At 39.3% G+C, this 24,936-nt stretch overlaps 1 protein-coding gene across 2 annotated transcripts in view; it reads right to left on the bottom strand.

The window, feature by feature from the left end:
• Positions 1 to 10,589, bottom strand: part of CD2AP (CD2 associated protein) — a 132,744-nt gene extending 122,155 nt beyond the window's left edge. The window contains exon 1 of one of the 2 annotated variants that reach the window (XM_034991139.1): positions 10,117 to 10,589. In XM_034991139.1, the coding sequence (XP_034847030.1) occupies positions 10,117 to 10,120 (4 nt within the window). In that variant the 5' untranslated portion in view covers positions 10,121 to 10,589. The remainder of the gene's footprint in view (positions 1 to 10,116) is intronic. The other variant, XM_034991138.1, reaches the window with a different exon arrangement.
• Positions 10,590 to 24,936: the final 14,347 nt, after the last annotated feature.

The raw sequence follows: 24,936 nt of genomic DNA, 5'->3' as shown, positions 1-24,936 counted from the left end.
AATATTTCAGGTAAAAGAATCTTAAAAATATCAGTGCAAATGAAGGTGTACCTAACTCTAAAGACTCAGTGCCAGGAATACAAAAAAAAAAAAAATGCCATGTCACTGGTCAAACTAATGACAGATGAACAAATCCCATTTATCTTCCAACACAGGAATCTATATCATGATCTTCCTTATGCTTCTCCTATAACATTTTAACATTTCTGACAATGGAATAACCCTGTTATTGTGCTACATTCCCTCTCTTGTTCAGATTTCTAATGATTCACATGTTAAGTTTTATTCCTATCAAGTTAAGTCATATTCATATCATAGCACTACAAGCCATCCCAAAACATTCATGACACTCATCAACCCCTGGAGGGAGGAAGAGAGAGGAACATGTATGTTAGTGTCTCCAGGGGTTGAGGAATTTTTTTTTAATCCAGGTGATTCTAATAATAGGCCCAACCCATAAAACTGCTATCAACTACTTAACACACCAAAACGTATTTGTCCTAATCCCCCTAGTGGCTAGCATGGCATTAACCACATTCCTAACATTAAGGCAAATACCTCTTGATTAATCTTTCTTTAAAAAAAAATAATAATGATTTATTTATTTATTTGACAAAGACACAGCGAGAGCAGGAACACAAGCAGGGGGGTGGGAGAGGGAGAAGCAGGCTTCCCGCTGAGCAGGGAGCCTGATGCGGGGCTCGATCCCAGGACCCTGAGATCATGACTTGAGCCAAAAGCAGACGCTTAACCCGCTTAACCCACTAAGCCACCCAGGCGCCCCTTGATTAATCTTTCATATAAAGCTCCTTTCCTTGACCATAAGACCTTGCAACAGAACCTTTGTCTTAATGTTGGTGGTAACTATTTGTTACTGTTACCATACTTAGTTATTTTTCTACTAGAAACTCCCAGTGATTAGGTGCCACACAGTCACTCTCTTGGAATACGTGAACGACGAATCATCAAAAAAGAACATGAGCTACAAGACACTAAAACAGATGCTGGAATTTAGGATCCCATATTAGTCATCTCTGTTTTGTAAATTAGTTGGGAAAGAGAATGGGATCATGATGGAAAGTTTAATAACAGATACAGAATTTGAAAGATGATAAAATGCAAGTATCCTAGAGGCAGGAAAGGACTGATATGGTATAAATAGGTTCTAGGAAATAGTCTATTAACATTGCCATATCTGGCAACAGATCAACATCTTAGGCTACATAGCAAATTAGAACACTGAATTTTTTAAAAAAGCAGAGCTTCTTCTTAGAGTAAAAGCTCCTTTAAATGCGAACTAGTAAATACATTTTCAGTTTAATGAAAACAGTCACTGAGAGAATAGAACATCCAGGTACCCGACACCTTCAGAAACAAACAAAAACCAAAATAAAACAAAAAAGAAACAATATTAAATTTAGTCCAAAGGAGGAAACTTTTAGGACCCCAAAAGGAAAATGTCTACCTCACTTGGAGCTAAAACCAGAGTTCTGACTGAAAAATCAAAGTACCTTAGACCCATGAACATACGTTTGAACTGCTCGGGTCCATTTATACACAGATTTTTTTGATAAATACAGTATAATACTGCAAATGTATTTGAGTTCTCAGAGAATACATGTAACATACAAAATATGTGTTAATTGACTGTTTTATCAGTAAGGCTTCGGGCCAAAAGTAGGCTATTAGCACAGTCTTGGGGGAATCAAAGTTATACTGGAATTTTCAACTTCAGGGGCGGGGGTGGGGTGGTGTTCAGCACCCCTAATCCCGGAGTTGTTCAAGGGTCAACTGGTATTATAACACAGTCTTGGGTCAGAAAAGCCCTACTAAGATTATGAAGGGAATTTTATCTGCTTAACAATGGTAATAAATGACTCTCTGAACTAGTCTAAACATCTAACATGAACCTAAAAGACAACTAGCGGAAAGGGAGGAGTTTGGTAGGAGTTTGGTAGGAGTGAAAAGGACAGGTACACTCTCCAAAAACAAAAAACAAAAACCCAAGTCTTTGTAACAAAGAGCCTAACTCCACTTCAGTAAAACAAGAAACCACTAATTATTGATACTTTCAAATTTCTTATATCTTGGGGCGCCTGGGTAGCTCAGTCGTTAAGCGTCTGCCTTCGGCTCAGGTCATGATCCCAGGGTCCTGGGATTGGGCCCCACGTCGGGCTCTCTGCTCACTGGGAAGCCTGCTTCTCGCTCTCCCACTCCCCTTGTTTGTGTTCCCTCTCTCGCTGTCAAAATAAACAAATAAAATCTTTAAAAAAATTTTTTTCTTATATCTTACTTGCCTGTTTAATATTATATTGGTAGTTAAGACTACTCAACACTTGTTAAGGATTGTGTGCTTGTTTCTAAAACAGAATGGTAGGCTGAAACTGTAATCTGCTTTGCAATGTGTCTGAAAGAGGAGGAACTCAGGTGAAAAAGAACAGCAAAGAAAAAGCAGACAGGGGGGCATCTGGGTGGCTCAGCTGGTTAAGCATCTGCCTTCGGCTCAGGTCATGATTCCAGGGTCCTGGGACTGAGCCCCACATCGGGCTTCCTGCTCAGCGGGAAACCTGCTTCTCCCTCTCCCACTCCCCCTGCTTGTGTTCCTTCTCTCGTTGGGTTTCTCTCTATCAAATAAATGAATAAAATCTTCTAAAATAAAAGAAAAAGCAGACACATCAAATCCCTGGGACCTAATAAACAGAAGGAATTCCAGACTGTGACCAGGGAATATCCTCTCAAGCATTTGGACAGAGAATCTCATTCCACCCCAGTTATCCAGGACCACTTATAGATCCAGGTACCAATAGAGACCAGTAATATGCTCTCAAGACAGAAAATATGTAAGATCTATAGCTTTGGAGCTCAGCATCTTTCAGTATTACTGCTTGGCCAATCCTAAACAATTCCAATAACCAAGTTCATTTTTGTGCCTGGGAACAAATACCTACCTTATATCTCTCATAAAAATCTGAGCCCTGTCTGGTTCGTTTCCTTGTGGCTAGGTCTTCAAGGCCTACTGCCAAACCGCATTTCCTCCCCTTTCCCACAAGATATCAGTCTGAATGTCTACCTAGTGCCTGCTACCAACCACCATCCCACTTCCACACCAAGCCGGCCCACTCCATCTATTTGTCTATACACTGCCTTTTACTACACATATCCCTCATGCTGACAGACTGACTACAGAAATAATACGGACCTCTATCTAGATTCCTCAGACCAGTGTTTTGGCCTCTCCTCCATCTAGAAAGACCAAAATCCTACTTGAAGTCAATCTACCTAGTAGTTGGGTATCAAAGCCTACAACTAAGCAAGTCACAGAGCAGTCATAATGATAACCCAATTTACCTAATTTCAATCACATCATATTAGATTTTATTTACCCTTTCTCTTTCGAACACAAACTGAACACTTTCAGATCTTTAAAACCTTGCTTCACCAGTTTACCTAGAAAACAAAACTGCAGCTTTGTCCTCTTCTCACCCAAATCAAGAATCATTACACCTTTCTTTGCCCTTCTTCAAGCCCTTGCCATGACACCACTTTTAACATATATATTAGAAAACTAAACATTTATCATACTTAAAATATATGTTTTAAGTTTCTATTCTAATTCCAGTTAGTTAACATACTGTGTTATATCAGTCTCAGGTACAATATAGTGACTCAACACTTCCACACAACACCCAGTGCTCATCACAAGTGCACTCCTTAATCCCCATCACATATTTCACCCATCCCTCGTCCACCTCCCCTCTGGTAAACTTCAGTTTGTTCTCTATAATTAAGAGTCTTTCTTGCTTTGTCTCTTTTTTTTTTCCCTTTGCTCATTTGTTTCTTAAATTCCACATGAATTAAATCACACGGTATTTTTCTTTCTCTGACTTATTCCACTTAGCATTATGCTCTCTAGCTCCATCCATGTCATTGCAAATGGCAAGATTTCATTCCTTTCTATGGCTGAATAATATTCTACTGTGTGTGTGCGTGCACATGCACATGTATATATACCACATCTTCTTTATCTATTCATCAGTCAGTGGACACTCAGGGTGTTTCCATATCTTGGCTACTGTAAATAATGCTGCTATGAACATAGGGGTGCATGGGGTGCCTGTGTGGCTCAGTCACCTAAGCATCTGACCCATGATTTCAGCTCAGGTCATGATCTCAGGTTCATGAGACCGAGCCCCGGGTCAGGCTCCGCGCTGGGTATGGAGCTTGCTTGGGATTTTCTCTCTCTCCCTCTGCCCCCGAATCTGCTCTCTCAATCAATCAATCAATCAATAAGCATAGAGGTACATGTAGCCCTCTGAATTAGTATTTTTGTATTCTTTGGGTAAATACCTAGTAGTGCAAATGCTGGACCATAAGGTAGTTCTATTTTTTTTTTAACTTTTTTTTTAAAAGATTTTATTTATTTATTTGAGAGAGAGAATGAGAGAGAGAGAGCACGAGAGGGGGGAGGGTCAGAGGGAGAAGCAGACCCTCTGCTGAGCAAGGAGCCCAATATGGGACTCGATCCTGGGACTCCAGGATCATGACCTGAGCCGAAGGCAGTCGCTTAACCAACTGAGCCACCCAGGCGCCCCAAGGTAGTTCTATTTTTAACTGTTTTCCAGAGTGCTTGCATCAAGTTTGTATTCCCACCAATAGTGCATGAATGTTCCTTTTTCTCCACATCCTCACCAACACCTGTTGTTTCTTGTGTTGATGATTTTAGCCATTCTGACAGGTGTGAGATTAACAGTTCATAATCGTTTTGATTTGCATTTGCCTTATTATAAGTGATGTTGAGCATCTTTTCATGTCACTGCTGGCTATCTGTATGTCTTCTTTGGAAAAATGTCTATTCATGTATTCTGCCCATTGGTTAATTGGATTATTTGGTTTCTGGGTGTTGAGTTTTATAAGTTCTTTATATATTTTGGATACTAACCCTTTATCAGATACATCATTTACAAATATCTTCTCCATTCTGCAGGCTGCCTTTTAATTTTGTTGACTGCTTCTTTTGCTGTGCAGAAACTTTTTATTTTGAGGTAGTCCCAATAGTTCATTTTTGCTTTTGTTTACCCTTGCCTCGGGAGACATATCTAGAAAGAAGCTGCTATGGCTGATGTCAAAGAAGTTACTGCCTGTGTTCTCTCCTAGGATTTTTATGGTTTCAGGTCTCACATTTAGGTCTTTAATCCATTTTGAATTTATATTTATGTATGGTGTAAGAAAGTGGTCCAGTTTCATTCTTTTACAAACTGCTGTCCACTTTTCCCAACACCATTTGTTAAAGATACTTTTTTTCCCACTGGATATTCTTTTCTGCTTTGTCAAAGATTAATTGACCATATAATTGTAGGTTATTTCTGGATTTTCTATTCTGTTCCACTGATATATGTATCTATTTTTGTACCAGTACCATACTGTTTTGATTACTACAGCTTTGTAATGTAACTTGAAGTCCAGAATTGATGGCTCCAGCTTTGCTTTTCTTTTTCGAGACTGCTTTGGCTCTTCAGGGTCTTTTGTGTTCCACACAAATTTTAGAACAGCTTGTTCTAGTTCTGTGAAAAATGCTGTTGGTATTTGGATAGGGACTGCATTAAATGTGTAGATTGCTTTAGGTAGTAGAGACATTTTTAAACGTTTATTCTTCTAATCTATGATCATGGAATGCCTTTCCATTTCTTTGTGTCGTTTTCAATTTCTTTCATCAGTGTTTTATAGTTTTCAAAGTACAGGTCTTTCATCTCTTTGGTTAGGTTCATTCCTAGGTATCTTATTATTTCTGGTGCAATTGTAAATAGGATTGTTTTCTTAATTTCACTTTCTGCTGCTTCCTTATTGGTGTATAGAAATGCAACAGATTTCTGTACATTGATTTTGTATCCTGTGACTTTAGTGAATTCATTTATCAGTTCTAGCAGTTTTTTGGTAGAGTCAGGTTTCCTATATATAGTATCATGTCACCTGCAAATAGGGAAAGTTTTACTTCTTCTTTACAAATTTGGATGCCTTTTATTTCTTTTTGTTGTGTGATTGCTGTGGCTAGGACTTCCAGTACTATGCTGAATAAAAGTGGTGAGAGTAGACATTCTTCCTTGTCTTGTTCCTGACCTTAGGGGAGGAAGCTCTCAATTTTTCCCCATTCAGGATGATGTTAACTGTGGTTTTTCATAGATGGTTTTTATTATGTTCAGGTATGTTCCTGATAAACCCACTTTGTGGAGGATTTTTATCACGAATAGATGTTGTACTTTGTCAAATGCTTTTTCTGCATCTATTGAAATGATAATATGGTTCTTATCCTTTCATTTATTGATGGGATGTATCACACTGATTGATTTGCAATCAAAATACATTTCACAGAGAAAGATATTCCATCACAGAAAATAGGACAAAAAATTAATCACAGATCTGGATTACGTACAAATAAAAATTTGGAGGCATTTTTGATTAGCAAATGGAATGAACCAAAAGCACTTCATGTTTTACAACTTTGTTTTTATCTCAAATGCCTTAAAATTTAGATCTTATTAAGTTAATGTGACATCATTTTACTTTGTAAACTCCTCATTTAGAGAAGTATATGGCATACATCAGGCTAGTTTCCATAGGAAAATATAAAATATTATCAGTGTGAATTTCCACCCTTAATGGGATTTTATGGAACTATAACTATTCAAAGTTTGAAACACTTAGAAAAACCTGATCATGAGTACTTACTAATTAACAAATACAACTTATTATTAGTTTTGTTAGTGATCCAAATTTGAAACAAAAATTTCCTAATAGGACTATTTCATGTTCTGGATTAGTTTAACTGAAATAAATCCTGAGACTGAAAGGTGAGCCCTTAGCAGGCAACTTCCATTTGCCACTACTTATCCGCATGAGTCAAGATTTTCTCCAAATAGTGCAACAAAGTAAAATAAGGAAATAAATCACTCTATTATACTAGTGCATAGATCATCTCTAAACCAATTGCACTTTTCTGTCCATTAAACTGCCTCATAATTTAAACATGTTGACTGGTCATATATGAGCTTAAAAAAAAAACAACCAGAACTAAGAAGTTCATAACCTTACCTAAAATTTACAGAAATTCAATCATTAAAATCCACTTACTTTTTCAAAAATAAAAATTCATACATTGTAACACTTTGTACCATTTGCTATCTTTTTCCTCTTCAAAATGCAGATCTGTATTTCTGGAATAAGAAAAGTTAAGTTTGCCTTTCTATATCTCTAAACTCTCCACAAATTCTTTCACACAGAATATCTCAAATTTCTACATGTTAAGCATTCTTCTATATGAAGAAACTGAAAGCAGTGCTTTAGCTTAACATAAAATTCAAAGAAACTAGTCTTCTAGGACTCATCCCATTTACTTTCCCCAAAACTACTAAACTTACTATCAATAATGGACTTTTTCAAAATATAATCAATACTGAAAAAAAAAAATCTCCCTACATAATTTTTATAAGGATACATAAAATTAAATTTCTGGGGGAAAAAAATGAATGTCTGCATTACTACAAAACATCTTATCCCACCAATTCTGTAAATGCAATATGAGCTTCTAACAAAGGTCAAAAGTGAGAATTGTTTTTGTAAGTTGGTGCAAGAATTAGGGAAATCATTTGAAAATGAAAATAAGAGCAATCAACACTGGCCATGTTCCGAACACTTTACAAGTATTAACTCCTCCAATCCCCATAACAACCTATGAGGTTATTTTTACTCCATTTACAGAGTAAGAAACTGAAACAGAGACAGGTTAAGTAACTTGCTCAGTCACAACAACTAGTAGGTGGAAAAGCCAGGATTTGACCTTAAGCTGTCCCAGTCCAGAGCCCTGCTCTTAACTCTCTAGTTATACTACCTACCTAAATAGTTCACATGGTAGGAACCATCACTTAATAGGTATCCAAATTATTTCAAAACAAAGAAATTAAGGATTTTTTCATTCTGTGACACACCAGATAAAAACAACATATATATTTTTTAAGCTGCCATCTTAAATCATAAGAAATAAAGACTAATGATAATAAAACCAAGCAAATGAGATTTATATTAAAGAGGAAACTCCTTTTAAATGATTTTGATAACTTTAACATGCATTATTACATGACCAATAAATTTAAAGTATACATTCATATAGAAATGCCTGACAAATACCTTTCAAAAATTAACTACAAATGCCAAGTAATCAACCTTCAAAACACATACTGGGTAGTCAAATTGAGAGCATACAAACATCACACTTTACCTAGATAATGTGGCAACTTGCCTAAACAGAATACAGCAGAGAAGTCACTAAGGAAAGGCCTCTGAACAATTAAAATAGATACTCCAATGCCCAAGTATTGATGCTAATTTTCTCAAGGTAACATCTCACACACTAAGTAAGCGTATACTTATTTTCCCCTTATGCAGAATTACAAATTTGAATGATTCCCACACTTGTAGAAAAATTAGAGAAGGGAGAATGAAGGGGGTTCTAATCACAGTGACAAACATCCAATAGGAAAGCAGAAAAATATTTAAATAACATCAAAATGCAAAAGAATTGAGTCAACAGTCCTATATACAATCCAACACATCCCTCAAGGCATCACAGTAACTGATGGTCACAAATGATGACCCTAGGCCACCATTAATTATATTCTGCATCCTATTTAAGACAAGAAATAATTACATATTTTAGTATGATTTTCATCCAAATCAGTTAAAGTGGTTTTATAATTTGATGCTTAAAGGAATAAACCCTCAAATACTCAGTAAACTCAACAAACCAATTAGAAAGGAATTCCTGTGAAAGTTCCAAACAGCGAAGGTTTTACCCTCTGGAGGTTTAAGAGTAGTTTGTGTACAAAAGTTACCTGAAAGACATAAAAGTAGAAAGTCTAGCAAAATACAGAAGAGCTAACGAGGATCTGTAAACACTGTGCTTAAAGCATTGCCCACGAAACATTGTGTGGGCAGAAGGTGCCACATCAGCAGTAGTCTGTATTTGTCCTGCTTCTAAATCATTTGTTAGCTGCATGAATTATTAATTTCGGTTAACAGTGTGTTGATATGAAGAGTACCAACTCTCAACTACAAAAAATGATAGAGTCCTCCTGATTTACTCTACAAAACCAAAGTTGGGATTATTCTTCTAGAACATGCTTACGCTCGTCGGTGGCACAAATTTATGTTTTATAATGGCACACATTTGTTTTGGCACACACTCACTTCTTTTAAATTGCTTTTAATTTTTAAAGGATTAAGAGAGTGCCTAGCCCACACCGAAATGTGTTATCAAAAGAACTGTTACACTACTCAACAAAACTCCCTTTCAAACCAGGCTGCAACACATTCTGCTTTCTCTAGCTCCCACCAAAACTTTAAAGCACATAGTAAATAACATATAAGGCCTTGTACTTTTCTCTCTCGCAAGGAAGTCTAACTCCAAACAGGAAACAGCTTCTCAAAGGGTTCAACACTGAAATCCTATCAAACCCTAACTCGGTCCTCAGGAAGAGATTTAATATTTAAGTGCCAACACACTTGCCTAGGTAAAAACAAAGTAAATACTCAAGTTTCCCCGTCCTTAAGACATCCCTCCCTTGAAAGTTTTAGCGGAGGAAAAAAAAATTACCTTTCCTAACAACAACAAACGAAAAACTTATTAGAAGGCCAATCTATACAAAGCCTAGCAGAAGATAAAGAAGTTAAAAGTGCTACTTTGTCAAGTTTTTCCACCACCCTCCCCCATCCGACCAGAAGGGGGTAGGGAAAGAGGAGGCTGGGGAAGGGAGGCAAGTTCGGGCTAAGGTTAGCTGGGCAGTGGGCGCGGAGAGGGGACCGGGCGCCCCCTCCCCCATCCCCTCACCTTTCCCGAGAACAGGAAGAGGCGGGGAGGGGAGCGCAGGAGACAGCGCCCGCAAGCCCTCCGACCAATTTCTCTGCGAGAAGAGCAAGGTGGAAGGCAGGGCGAGGAGGGGCGGGAGAGGGTGCGGTGTTGCGAAAGGGCTGACCGCGGTCCCTCTCTGCCGAGACCTACAAGGGGAGCCGCCTGCCCTAATCGTGAAGGTCTAGCCGGGCGGCGGGAAGATCCCGCGAGCCTCTTACCCATGCTGGGGGCTCCCGCGGGGAGAAGCCCGGCGCCCCCTGCTCCTCCTCTGGCTGGTCGCACGGCCGCACTTGCGGCGGGAGGCGGGCCCGCGCTCCGCTCCTGCCCCTCCTGAACTCAGGCGGGGTGAAGAGGCGCCTCCATCCGCCCGCGGCGTTCCCCGGCCAGTCCCGTCAGCGCGGCCCGCGAGCTAGAAGCGACAGCGGCGGCTCCTCGCTCCTGGCCTCCGCCGAAGCCGCGGCGGCGGGAGGGCTCTCCCCCGCCCGCCCAGACGGCTTTCCCAAACCCCGGACGCTCCCGCAGCAGGGGTGGGACCTGCCAGCACGTCCCGGCCGCCGGCTCCAACCGGGAGCGCCGGCCGAGCCCCGGAGCCCGCCTCCCGCCGCTCCCTTCGACGACCGCCGTTCTAGAACGCGACACCGAAAACAGAGGTGGAGACCCCACAGAGGCCGGGAAGGTGCCGGGAGCTGGACCCGGGAGGAGGGAAGTCTCGCGAGAACCCCCTCGTTCTCCCTGCCCCGCCCCCTCCGCGTCCCGGCTCACTACCCGGCACCCCAGCTGGTGCCAGGTGCGGTGACGTCAGGGCCGAGGAGGCGCGCGCCACCCGCGTCCAGGTGCAGCAGGCTGAAGAGGAAGGAATCCGGAAGAGTTGCGGTTACTCCTTCGCCTTGAAGTTCGGCACAGCTGGGACGGCCGTTTTGTATGGTTTGTCGCCCCAGAAGGAAACAAAGTTTTTGCTCATGAGCAAAGTGAGCCTGTGTTGTGAGCCTGTGTTGCCCCACTTTCCGCGGGGGCGATGCGGTGTTGCTCTGTGCAGAGCGGCAGGTTCTGGGGGACGTAACAGAAAACAGATGGCAAGAGACAGAGGCAGAGAGACAGAGACCTCTTGCTTTCAACCCTCAGAGGCCCAGCTCCTCCGGGAAACCCCGTAGTTTACCTTGCAAAGTTCTTAACGAATCACAAGCATTTGTTCGTGGGAAAAACAAAGCAAAACCCTAGGCACACACACAAAATTATATTTTACAGAAATAAATCATTGGTTCATTTAGCCTCTGTCAGCTGACTACAACATCTAAATGCCTTTACTTGAGCAGGGGAAGAAATAGTCATTATCTGAAATATTGCCAGGCATTTTTTCGAGTCTCAGTATGAGGAAGGACATGGGATTACTGTAATCAACATGAACATTTCTTAGAGGAGTTGGAACAAGTATAATCCAACCAGGTTTTTCCCCCTACTGTTTAAATAGACCCAATTCCAGACTTGTGTGAGAGCAACACTTGTTGACTGCCAACTACTGTGCCTAAAGCTTTTTAAAGAAATTATGTCATTTAATTCTCAAAACTATGAATTGTAAGAATTGCGAATCTAAACACTAAAACTGCCTTGCTGTTTGGAATCAAGTAGACCTGGGTTTCTGACACAGCGCAGTCATTTTTTTGTTGAATCTTGGGTAAATTAACTAAACCTGGCTGAACTTCAGTTTGTTGAGTCTGTTGAAAGAAATCTTTACACTATAAAGCAGTGTTTGTCACATAGTAGCAATCTTCTAAATATTTATTCCCACTATCTCTTACCTGCTTTTGCCATCTTTTAATATTTTTTTCTTCCAAAAAGGTTGCATATGGTACCTTTATAACAAGAATTGTCAATCATAATCAGAGCTGAAAAGGACAAAATAAGAAATTTTAATATGCACACCTAAATGAGATGTACATGTTGGCTGTGTTGTATTAAAACTACAGAACATGTGCCCTTTTTCAGTCAACAAATATTTTTCATCACGGTCGACATACAATATTATAGGAGCTTGAGGTGTACAATATGGTGATTCAACATATATACATTATGAAGTTGTTGCAGAATTGCAGGGTTCTTGTCTCACGGAGTCCAAGAATGAATCTCCTGGACACAAAAGGGTGAAGTGAAAGTTTATTAACTGAAGGTGAGAACAGAAAGGAAAGAAAAAAACTCTAGGGTGAGAGGGGGTCCCTAAAGGGTTGCCACTGAGGGCTTTTATGATGGGTCTTTTACAGAAAACTGACCAGAGAACTTGACTTCACCACTGGTAACACCATGTTTATGTCCCCCTCAAGTCTGGTAAATTTCAGAGGCCAATTTGTAACTTTCATGAAAATATCTTGTCTATAACAAAACAAACAGGGAGGTCTCCTTACGTTTCTTTAGCTCTGGTTTTGTTTGTAACTCATGAAAGTATTTCATCTGTAACATTTCTCCTCGTCTGGGATTTCTGTGAGCCTGGTCAGTAGCCCCCTACCTATCTCTCCCTACCTAGCCCCACCTGTCCTTTACTCAAAGTGAACACCAGGATAAATTAAACTATCTCTCACCATACAAAGTTGTTACAATATTATTAACTATATTCTCTATGTTGTACATTGCATCCCCGTGTCTTATTTATTTCATAACTGGAAGCTTGTGCCTTTTTTTCCCCTTCCTCTACTTTGCCCATCCTCCCATCCTCTTCCCTCTGGCAACCACCAGATTCTTCTCTGTATCTATGAATGGGTTTTGTTGTGTTTGTTTTGTTTTTTAGATTCTACATATAAGTGAAATCATACAGTATTTGTCTTTCTCTATCTGGCTTATTTCACTTAGCATAATACCCTTCAGGTCCATTCATGTTGTCACAAATGGTAAGATTTTATTCTTTTTATGACTGAATAATATTCCAGTGTGTGTGTGTGTGTACCACATCTTTATATTATATATATATAATATATGTAATATATATATACACACCACATTTTCTATATCCATTCATATATGATAGATACAGGTTGTATCTGTATCTTGACTATTGTAAATATTGCTGCAATATACATAGAGGCAAAATATCTTTTCAAATTAGCGTTTTTGTTTTCTTCAGATAAATACCCAGAAGTGGAAGTGCTGGATCACATAGTAGTTCTATTTTTAATTTTTTCAGGAACCTCCATACTGTTTTCCATGGTGGCTATACCATTTTGCATTCCACCAATAGTGCACAAGTTTTCCTCTTTCTCCACATCCTCCTCAATACTTGTTATTTCTTGCTTTTTTTTTTTTATACTAGCCATTCTGACAGGTATAAAGTGGTATCTCATTGTGGTTTTGATTTGCATTTCCCTAATGATTAGTAATGTTGCATATCTTATCATGCATGTATCTGTTGGCCATCTGTATTTGGTGTTTTTTGTAGAAATGTCTGTTCAGGTCCTCTGACCATTTTTTAACTTGATTATTTTGGTTTTTAATATTGAGCTGTGTGAGTTCTTTATATATTTTGAATATTAACCAATTAACAGTTATATCATTTGTGAATATCTTCTCTCATACAATAAGTTGTTTTTTCACTATGCTGATGGTTTTCTTTGCTGTGCAAAATTTTTTAGTTCTGTGTAGTCCCATTTGTTTGCTTTTGTTGCCCTTCCCAGAGGAGATAAATCCAAAACAGATATTGCTAAGACTGATGTCTAAGAGTGTGCTGCATATGTGTCCTCCTAGGAGCTTTGTGCTTTCCAGTCTTGACATTTAGGTCTTTAGTCCATTTAGAGTTACTTTTGTATGTGGTGTAAGAAAGCAGTCTGGGTTCATTCTTTTGCATGTCGATGTCCAGTTTTCCCAGCATCATTTATTGAAGAGACTACATTTTCCCCATTGTATATTCTTCCCTCCTTAGTCACAGACTAATTGACTATGTAAGCATAGGTTTATTCCTGGACTCTCTGTTCTGTTTTATTGATCTAAGTGTCTGTTTTTGTGAGAGCAACAGTTTGGTTACTAGAGCTTTGTAGTATAGTTAGAAATCTGAGAGTGTGATAATACCAGCTTTGTTCTTTTTTCTCTAGATTGCTTTGGTTATTCGGATCCTTTTGTGGTCCCATACAAGTTTTAAGATTGTTTCCTGCTGATATTTGCATCAGTGTTCATCAAAGATATTGGCCTGTAGTTTTCTTTTTTTGTGGGGTCTTTGGTTTTGGTGTCAGGGTGATGCTGGACCCATAGAATAAGTTTGAAAGTGTCCCTTGTTCTTTATTTTTTGGAATAGTTTGAGAAGGATAGGTATTAACTCTTCTTTCAGTGTTTAGGAAATTCACCTGTGAAGCTTTCTGGTCCCAGACTTCTGGTTTTTGAGAGTTTTTGATTACTGATTCAATTTTACTACTAGTAATCAATCTGTTCAGATTTTCTATTTCTTTGTAATTCAGTCTTGGAAGGTTTTGTGTTTCTAGGACTTTATCCATTTCTTCTAGATTGTTAAATTCATTGACATAATTTTTGTGGAAGTCTCATGATCCTTTGTATTTCTGTGGTATCTGTTGTACTTCTCTTTCATTTCTGATTTTATTTATTTGGGCCCTCTATTTTTTCTTGATGAGTCTGGCTAAAGGTATATTAATTTTGTTTTGTTTTGTTTTTTTAAAGAACCGGCTCTTAGTTTCATTGATTTCTTTATATATTTTTTAATCTCTATTTTATTTATATCTGCTCTAGTCTTTATTATTTCTTCCCTTTACTAATTTTGGGTTTTGTTCCTCTTTTTCTAGTTGCTTTAGGTATAAAGTTAGATTGTTTATTTTGGGAATTTTCTTATTTCTTAAGCTAGGCCTGTATCACTATGAACTTCCCTCTCAGAACTGCTTGTTGTTGTTGTTATTGTTGTTGTTGTTTTTTACACAGAACTGCTTTTGTTATGTCCCACAGGTTTTGGTTGTTGTGGTTCCATTGTCATTTGTCTTAAGGTATCTTTTTATTCCCTCTTTGATTTCTTTGTTGATCCACAGGTTGTTTAACCTCCAGGAGTTTGTGGTTTGTTTGTTGGTTTTAATATTTAATTTTTTTAAATATTTATTTATTTATTTGAGAGCATGCACACAACTTGGGGGAGGGGCAGAGGGAGAGAATCTCAAGCAGACTCCCCACTGAGCATGGAGCCTGACATGGGGCTCTGTCTAATGACCCATGAGATCATGACCTGAGCCGAAATCAAGAGTCAGATGCTTAACTGACTGAGCCATCCAGGCACCCCCAGGAGTTTGTGTTTTTTTCCTTTTTCTTCTAATCGATTTCTGCATTTATACTGCTGTGGTTGGAGAAGATGCTTGGTGGGTTTTCAGTCTTCTTAAATGTATTGAGACTTGTTTTGTGGCCTAACATGTGATCTACCACAGAGAATGTTCTGTGTGCACTTGAAAAGAATGTGTATTCTGCTGGTTTTAGATGAGATGCTCTGTATATATCTATTAAGTCCATCTGGTCTAATGTGTCCGAGAAGGCAGTGTTTCTGTATTGATTTTCTATCTGGATGATCTGTCCCTTGAGGTAGTGGGGTGTTACAGTCCCCTACTATTATTATATTGCTGTCATTTTCTCCCTTTATGTCTGTTAATATTTGCTTTACGTATTTAGGTGCCCCTATGTTATGTGTATAGATATTTGCAAGAGTTATATCCTCTTGTTGGACAATCTCTTTATCATTATTAATGCTCTTCTTTGTCTCTTGTCACAGTCTTTGTTTTAAACTCTATTGTGTTTGATATCAGAATTGCTACCATAGCTTTCTTTTCATTTCCATTTACATGGAATATCTTTTTCCATTCCTTCACTTTCAGTCTTTGTATATCTTTAGATCTGAAGTGAGTCTCTTGTAGGCAACATATGTATTGGTCTTATTTTTATCCATTCAGCCACCTTATGTCTTTTGATTGGGGCATTTAGTCCATTTACATTCAAAGTAATTATTGATAGATACCTACTTTTTGCCATTTCGTTAATTGTTTTCTGTTTGTTTTGTAGTTCTTCTCTGTTCTTCTTTTCTTTTCTTGCTCTTTTCCCCTGCAATTTGATGACAGTCCTTAGTGTTATAGTTGTATTCCTGTCCCTTTATTTTTTTTCTGTGTCTATTAGAAGTACTTGGTTTATGGTTACCATAGGTTCATATATAATGCATATGTATGCATACTGCTATATGCATATAGCAGTCTTTTAAAGTTGTTGGTTGCTTAAGTTCAAGCCTGTGCTAAAAGCACTACATTTTTACTCTCCCTGCCGTGTTTTATGTTTTTGACATATTTTACATTTTATTATTTTGAGTATCCCTTGACTAATTATTGTAGATTAAGATAATTTACTACTTTTGTCTTTTATCCTTCATACTAGCTATGTAGGTTGTTGATCCACTACCTTTACTATATATTAACCTTTACCAGTGAGATTTTTTTTCTTTCATAATTTTTAAATTTCTAGTTATGGCCTTTTCGTTATCATTTAATGAAGTCCCTTTAACATTTCTTGTAAGGCCAGTTTGGTGTTGATGAACTCCTTTAGCCTTTGCTTGTCTAGGAAACTCCTTATCTCTCCTGTTCTGAGTGATATCCTTGCTGGGTAGAGCATTTCTGATTGTAAGCTGCTTCCTTTCAGCCCTCTGGCTGTGCCACTCTCTTCTGGCCTATAAAGTTTCTGCTAAGAAAACAACTAATAATCTTATGGGTGTTCCCTTGTCCATAACCAGTGGTTTTTCTCTTGCTGCTTTTAAGATTCTTTATCTTTAACTGTTGACAATTTGATTATAATGTGTCTTAGTGTGGTTCACTTTGGGTTCATCTTAATGGGAACTCTTTATGCTTCCTGGACCTGGATGTCTGTTTCCTTTGCCAGGTTAGGGAAGTTTTCAGCCATTATTTCTTCAAATAGGTTTTTTCTTTCCCTTTCTCTCTCTTTTCTCCTTGGGACCCCTATAATGATTGTTAGTACTCTTGATGTCCTAGTGGCCCCTTAAACTATCTTCATTTTTTATTCTTTGTTATTTTTGATGCTCTGATTGGGTGATTTCCACTGCCCTGTCTTCTATATTGCAGCTCATTCTTCTGCATCATCTAATCTGTTGATTCTCTAGTGTGCTTTTGATTTCAGTTATTGTATTCTTCAGCACTGACTGGTTCTTCTTTATATCTTCAATCTCTTTGTTGACGTTCTCACTGTATTCATGCATTCCTCTCCCCAGTTCAATGACCATTTTTATGACCATTACATTGAACATTACCTGGCAGATTGCTTATCTCCATTTTGTTTGCGATTTTGGGTTTTGTTTTCGGTTTCTGTTTTGTTTTGTTCTTGAAATTTTGGTCTTTTCTTTAATTTGGAACATCTTTCTCTATCTCTTCATTTTGCCTAACTCTCTGTGTTTGTTTCTAATCACTAGGTAGATCAGTTACATCTCCAGGTCTTGATGGAGTGGCTTTATGCAGAATGTGCCCTGTGGGGCCCAGTAGCACAAACAGCCTTGGTCTTCTGAACCAGTATCCCAGAGGTGTCCCCTGGGTGGGCAGTGTGCACCCTCCAATTATGGCTGGATCGTGACTAGTGTGGACTTGCTGTTGTGTGAGGCTTTCCCTTGTTGTGGCTATATGGTAGGCCCAGCCATGACTGCTACACACATGCTGTTAAGTACAGCTAGCCCCGAGCCTGTCTGGCTGAGATACCTGGCCATGACTGCTGCAGGTGCACTGTTGTACAAGGTTGGTTCCCTGCATGCCTGCCTGTGAGGCCCAGCTGTGACAGCCCTGGGCTTGTTGGAGGGCAGGGCAGGCCTCCAGTGTGGCTGGCTGCAAGGTCCAGGTATGACTGTTGCACTCACTCTAGTGTGCAGGGCTGGCCCCTGGTGTGGGGGCACTTAGAGGGACCACTGATGCTGGCCAAGGCCTCCCACAAGGTGTGGTGGGGCAAGGGGAGCTGCTTGAGAGGGGCTCCAGTGCCAACCGAGTTTGCCCCCTGGGTATAGGCGGGGTGGGGAGCCACTTGGAAGGAGTGCTGATCTGGGTTAGGTAGGTTGGGTGAGGCGAGTCTGTGGGGGAACACTGGGGCTGGCAAGTGTTGCCAGCACAATAAATGGGCAGAGTCAGAAATGGTATCCACCTAGTGCTGAGCCAGCTAGATAGAAGGGAAGTGAAAAGAAAATGGTGCCCACCAGTGCTTCCATTTCTGAAGAACATTCTTACAGATCCCTGCCTCTCCAGCACATGCCCTAAAATTAGCCAGTGCTCTCCTTCACATGATACCTGGGGGCCTTTCAAACTGTTGCCATGGCAGTGAGTGAGATTGTGTGTGGGCCCTTTAAGAACAAAGTCTCAGTTTCCTGCTTGCCCTCTGACTCACCCCCATATAAGCCAACATAAGCCCACTGGTTTTCAAAGCCAAACGTTACTTACGGGTGCTCGTCTTCCCAGTGCAGGTTTTCTGAGCTGTGGAGCCTGATGTGGGATTTGGACCCCTCGTCCCTCAGGGCCTCTATGGTTATGATATCCCTCCCGCTTGTGGGTCACTGCATCAGGCTGTGGGTCCTGACTGGACTGCATTTCCACTCCTACTCATCTCATTGTGGCTTTTTCTTTGTATCCTCACTTGCGTAAATCTATTCTGTTAGCCATCGGTTCATTCTCAGAGATAGTTGTCCTGTATGTAGTTGTACATTCTGGTGTGTTTGTGGGAGGAGGTAAGCTCAGGATCTTCCTACCCCACTCTCTTGATCCCCTCCTCCAACAAATATTCGTTGAGTATTATCCTCACTGTCCCCTACCAAGCAAACAAACAAACACAAGCTGATGTACAGCCCTTTTACTCAAAGATTTGCATTTTATCTAGGAAGTAAGACATGGACACATCATTTGTTAAAAGTATGAGGTAGTAAAGGTGAAATGCCTGAGAATTTAAAGGAAAATAAATTACCATAAACAAAGCAAGCTTCAGGGAGATGGTATGAATGGAACTAAAGCTTGGAGGAAGGCAGTAATTTCAACCTGGAGGAGTCTTAGAAGTAAGGAGTGGAGGCAGATATGCAAACAGACTATTCCTGAGTTTAAAGAAGTCTGTGTGTCTCCAGCAGCCCATAAAAAAGTAAACAATTTAAAATTTGAAAGAATGAGGCTGGTGAGAGGCAAAAGAGAATTCATGAAAGGAGACAAAGAAAAATATAATACATAGGAAGAGAACAAAATTCTTAGGTCTCTAGGATGCCAGACATTCAAGAAGAAAGACCAATGAATAGAACTAAAGAGAGGTTAAGGAAAACAAACAAGAGGAGGGAAAAAAGACTACTGGATTTTATAATAATACCTTCAAAGGTATAATTTCAGGATATATATAACAATATATAATAGATATAACTATATGTATTCAGAATATATATAACAGAAAAGTTAAAAGTCAGTTAAAGGTTTCAGTGGCTAAATGATTGATAAGGAAGTGGAGGTGACAGGTAGATAAGGTGACTGACCATATTTTCTTAACCAGGAGTCAGGTCGCATGATCTGCCAACAAGATAAAAACATTTACAATCAATTCTATCCTAGAAAGTTCAGGATCTGTTTTATTTCCATAATAAACCATGTACTTTACAAGTTTAAAATCAGAATAAGCAAATCAGTTTGCAAATTCAGAGGGTAATATCCCATTGAGGTAATTGTTGAGGTATTGGATCATAAAAGAAATTAGAAGGATCAGGGAATAAGACCTGTAAGAAAGGTTGAGAAGTAATCACCATCCCAGAGTTGATGCCATCTTCCAAAGGTAAAGCCGGAGGAATCCCAGTAGAAGAATGAAATCTAGAAATTAATATTTTAAACTTACCAAATGGCATGTAAAACTATGTTCTAAACTTTCAAGTACAAAGCACATGTTTGTCATTAATTACTCCATGGAGGTCTTTTCATCTTGTGAGTCTCACTTCCCCAGTGAGACCTTCAAGGTATGGCACTATATTTTATACATTTTCATATAGCTAGCACTCAGCTCAAAACCTTGCTTTCCTCAGCAATCACTCTTAATTGAAGGATAGAAAATATGGTGAAGAGATAATCTCATACTTACCATGTATTCAGATCTAACCTCAAATACCTTTCAGCTAAAAACAAATAATCTCTTTGGTTTATTTTCTTTATTGTTACCATATAACAAATTAGGTTTTTTCTATCCATCTGTCTTTTTTTCTTTCTTTTTTTATTAATTTTATTTTATTATGTTATGTTAATCACCATACATTACCTCATTAGTTTTTGATTTAGTGTTCCATGATTCATTGTTTGCATATAACACCCAGTGCTCCATGCAATACATGCCCTCATTAATACCCATCACCGGCTAACCCATCCCCCCACCCCCCTCGCCTCTAAAACCCTCAGTTTGTTTCCCAGAGTCCATAGTCTCTCATGGTTCGTCCTCCCCTCCAATTTTCCCCCCTTCATTTTTCCCTTCCTACTATCTTCTTCTTTCTTTTTTTTTTTTTTTTAACATATAATGTATTATTTGTTTCAGAGGTACAGGTCTGTGATTTATCAGTCTTACACAATTCACGGTGCTTACCATAGCACATACCCTCCCCAATGCCCATCACCCAGCCCCCCCATCCCTCCCACCCCCCACCACTCCAGCAACCTTCAATAGTTTCCTGATATTAAGAGTCTCTTTTGGTGGGCGCCTGGGTGGCTCAGTTGGTTAAGTGACTGCCTTCGGCTCAGGTCATTGTCCTGGAGTCCTGGGATCGAGTCCCACATTGGGCTCCCGGCTCAGCGGGGAGCCTGCTTCTCCCTCTGACCCTCTCCCCTCTCATGCTGTTTCTCTCTCTCTCTCTCTCTCTCTCTCAAATAAATAAATAAATAAAATCTTTAAAAAAAAAAGTCTCTTTTGGTTTGTCTCCCTATCTGGTTTCATCTTGTTTCATTTTTTCCTCCCTTCCCCTATGATCCTCTGTCTTGTTTCTCAAATTCCTCATATTAGTGAGATCATATGATACTTGCCTTTCTCTGATTGACTTATTTCATTTAGCATAATACCCTCTAGTTCATCCACGTCATTGCAAATGGCAAGATTTCGGATTTTTTGATGGCTGCATAATATTCCTGTGTGTGTGTGTGTGTGTGTGTGTACCACATCTTCTTTATCCATTCATCTGTTGATGGACATCTTGGCTCTTTCCATAGTTTGGCTATTGTGGACATTGTTGCTATAAACATTGGGGTGCACATACCCCTTCATCTATCCATCTGTCTTCACCTTTCTTTATATTCCCAGACAAATGGACTAATACCACTCCAATCATTCACTTTCTTTTCTGCTAAATACTGAGTATGTTGATCTGGTATCAAAGAGAATATTATAAACTCTGTGAAAACATAACTTCAGACCAATGTAATTCACTAAACTGCCATCATTTTTACCTATTTTTTTCTTAGAAATTTATCAAAAGATATCTATATTGAAAAAAATCATCTACCTTCTTTCCTTCTGGTAAAAACTGTTCTAACCAGGAAGCTATTCCAAAGGAAATTAAATATTAACTCAATTGTGTTATTTTTAAAGCATTCATTTAGCTCAAATCTTACAGACAACTAATTTTGTTTCTTCTTTCTTAGTTGTACAGTACTAGATGTCCTGGCCAGTTTTCTTATTGTTATCTTGTTTTGGTTTGGCTATTTTACTGTACACTTAAGCACAGATTACATCAATGTATAACCTGAATTTTAAAAATCATTCTTTAGAAAACAATTGCAGGAAATAATAATCTCAAACACAATGCCTATATTGTGAGGTCATTGAAGCTGGAAAATCTCCCTGCTCAAACTGGTGACCCATCAGCTTGCAGCAAAATCCTGCTACTCTGTTAGCAATTTTTGGGATGTGCTCAAACATATGACCATTCTAAGCACTTTTCATTATTGCACATTAAGAAGAAGTTTAGTGGCACCTGGGTAGCTAATTTGGTTGTCTGCCTGTGGCTCGAGTCATGATCCCAGGGTCCTGGGATGGAGCCCCACGTTGGGCTCCCTGCTCAGCAGGGAGCCTGCTTCTCCCTCTCCTCCCTGCCTGTGCTCTCTCTCACTATCTCTGTCTCTCTCCCTCAAATAAATAAATATAATCTTTTTTTTAAAAAAGTTTAAGTACATGGTGAGCCCAACCAAATGATTCACCACTTTGCCAACTGAAACAACCTTTTTAATAATGTCATTTGCACTTTATTCAGATAGTAGTGTCATCACAGAGCTGGAATATAATATAGGTAAGTCATAGAGCCTCGTAGGCTCTCAAACACGGTCTCTTTCAAGAAGCATTACTTTTTCAAAATGTTAAAACTAGTCTCTTTTGAAGGACCAGATATGTTAAGTAGTCCCAATGACAAATACACTTGCATTTTTCAAATATCAGACAATTCAGTTATTCACAAAACATCATGTCAAGAATTTCCAGTCATGAGTACTCATTCATTCAACCCAACATTTACTGATCACCCATTACAGATAAGCACCTGCTCTGTCATAAATATAGAGATAGAAAATATATTCTCTGCCCTCAAAAGAGGAAATATTGGGGAGCCTTTAGGGGTACATTGAAGTTGCCTAGTAAGAAGGACAAGGAAGAGTATTCGGACAGCCAAGTCAACAGGCAGGTATACAATTGAAATGCCTTTTGGGGGGGCGAGGCTCAGGAAAACAGATTCAAACACAAAGGGCTTCATGTATCATAGAAATGATTTAAGGTCTTATCCTAGAAGTTACGGGTACTTAATGAAGGACTCTAAGTAGATAATTGATTTGCTTTTTCAGTCATATCTACAGTCACACACAAAAAATGGGCACATCTCAAAAAATTTGATATAGAGGCGCCTGGGTGGCTCAGTCAGTTAAGCTTCTGCCTTCAGCTCAGGTCATGATCTCAGGGTCCTGGGATCGAGCCCCACATTGGGCTCCCTGCTCAGCGGGGAGTCTGTTTCTCCCTCTGCGTCTACCCCTCTCCCAGGTCATGCTCTCTTGCTCTCTAGCTTTCTCTCTCTCAAATAAATAAAAATCTTTAAAAAATGTTTATATAAAACATTTGGTTCAATAAGCATTGATTAAGTACCCACCACCCTCAATCAATTATGCTTTTTCTAATATAAAAAATGTCTAAGTGGGGAATGCCTGGGTAGCTCAGTTGGTTAAGCGTCTGCCTTCAGCTTGGGTTGTGGTCCCAGGGTCCTGGGTTGGAGCCCCACATCAGGCTCCCTGCTCAGCGGGGAGCCTGTTTCTCTCTCTCCCTTTTTCTCTGCCTCTCCCCCTGTTTGTGTTCTCTCTCTCTCTCTGTCAAATAAAATCTTTTAAATATTTAAAAAATGAATAAAAAATGTCTAAGTCAATATAATATACAAGGCACTGTGTATTCTGGGGACTGTGAGAGATGTAACACAGCAAACACAAACTCTGCCTTTAAGAAATGTGATTTCCAGCTAAAATGCTAAGATACGCTTTAAATGTATGCTTATTTAAGTAAAATCCACCTTATTGCAGAGAATCTACACTTAGAATCATCATGACACAGACCAGTAAACGGGGCACACTCTCATGTCAGTAATGTATTTGCAGTATTCTTATTTACATCATTTTGCAAATTTTAAGCAGTAAATACAAGTGACCTGTTGCCCAATAATCAGAAATGATATTTGTACTTATCACAAGTTCCTCTACCCCAGGGTAGCTTTTTTGAAAACAAAAATATTAGTCATCTGTGTTTTCATCCCTTATGCATTTATAGAAATGACAGAAGAGGTTTTTTGTGTGTTTGTTTAATAGTAACCCAAGGGCACTCTCCTTAGAGGATTCTGTCTATAATCATTATCCCTTGGGCATTACCCTCTCTTCATCTGGCCCTAATGTGACACTAAACAGCACTCATCAAATTGTTACATTTCTGCCCACCTAGCCAAGAATTGTTTCTGAAACAAAAAGTGGAATTTTTATTTCAGATCCCTTGTAACTTCCTTAACTGAACAGATGACAATGCAGGTTATTACCCCTATGACATTGGAACTCTTAAACTATCTGTTCTCATATTATTTTGCTGCCCAGAATTAAATGCCTACCAAAGCAAAAGAAGCTCATAAACCAAGACGTTCGTCTCTGCACATTACTGAGAATTCACATTCTGTTCTGCTGGTTTCTGGGCTAGGTCTCACCACTCCCCCCACTGCACCCCCTTCTAGACGTGGCTCCTAGCAGCTCTCCTCCAGCCCCTTGTCAGCCCACACCTCCTTCCCCAGCTTTGCCTTTCCTCACATCTCCTTAAGTATCTGAGGGTAAGTTCAAGTGAATCATGATACACTTCCACCTGCTTGCTCCTGAGACTTAGACTAATACCTCCACTTTACAACCAGGGAACCTGAGTCATTCCAAATGATCTCCTGTACCCTCTGCCTCCCTTCTTCTTTACAAAGTGGATTTTTCTTCGACATGAACTGTGTCCTCTTTTTCTCTCCCAACAATCTTATCTCTGATTTGGACCCTTCATAATTTTATATTTGGCCTATCTTTTCTTTACCCTTAGTTCCTAGAGCATATCTTCCTCCTTTTCCATTTTTCCTTCCCCACCCCTTTTATCTACTTTATACCACATCTTTTCTAACTCTTTAACACTGTTGCGGGATTGTCAATCCAATCTGCCCGGTCTAGTAAACCTGATATAGGTAGCCTCTTTGACCTCCTAACCCTCCCTCACCATTAAATATCTTTTCAAAAAATAATCTTCCACCTTACTGAGACTATTTTGAGGTAACGGTTGTTTACACATTAAAATATATAATCTCAGTGAGTTCCTTAAAATAAATCAGTAAAGTAGGCAATATTATTTCTAGTTTCACAGTGTTGGCAACAACAGCAACATTAATAACAGCTAACACCATCTGATCATTTTAAGTCTTGGGCAATGACTTACACACTTCATATATCTCATCTGACATAATACTCACTGCAAGACTATGAGTCATAATATTATTATCCCCATTTTAAAGAGCAGGA

Source organism: Mirounga leonina, unplaced genomic scaffold (genome assembly GCF_011800145.1).
Source record: "Mirounga leonina isolate KUSES-001 unplaced genomic scaffold, KU_Mleo_1.0 Mir_53, whole genome shotgun sequence".
In the NCBI taxonomy this organism is placed as follows: domain Eukaryota; kingdom Metazoa; phylum Chordata; class Mammalia; order Carnivora; family Phocidae; genus Mirounga; species Mirounga leonina.
This window is presented reverse-complemented; position numbering and strand designations above follow the sequence as displayed.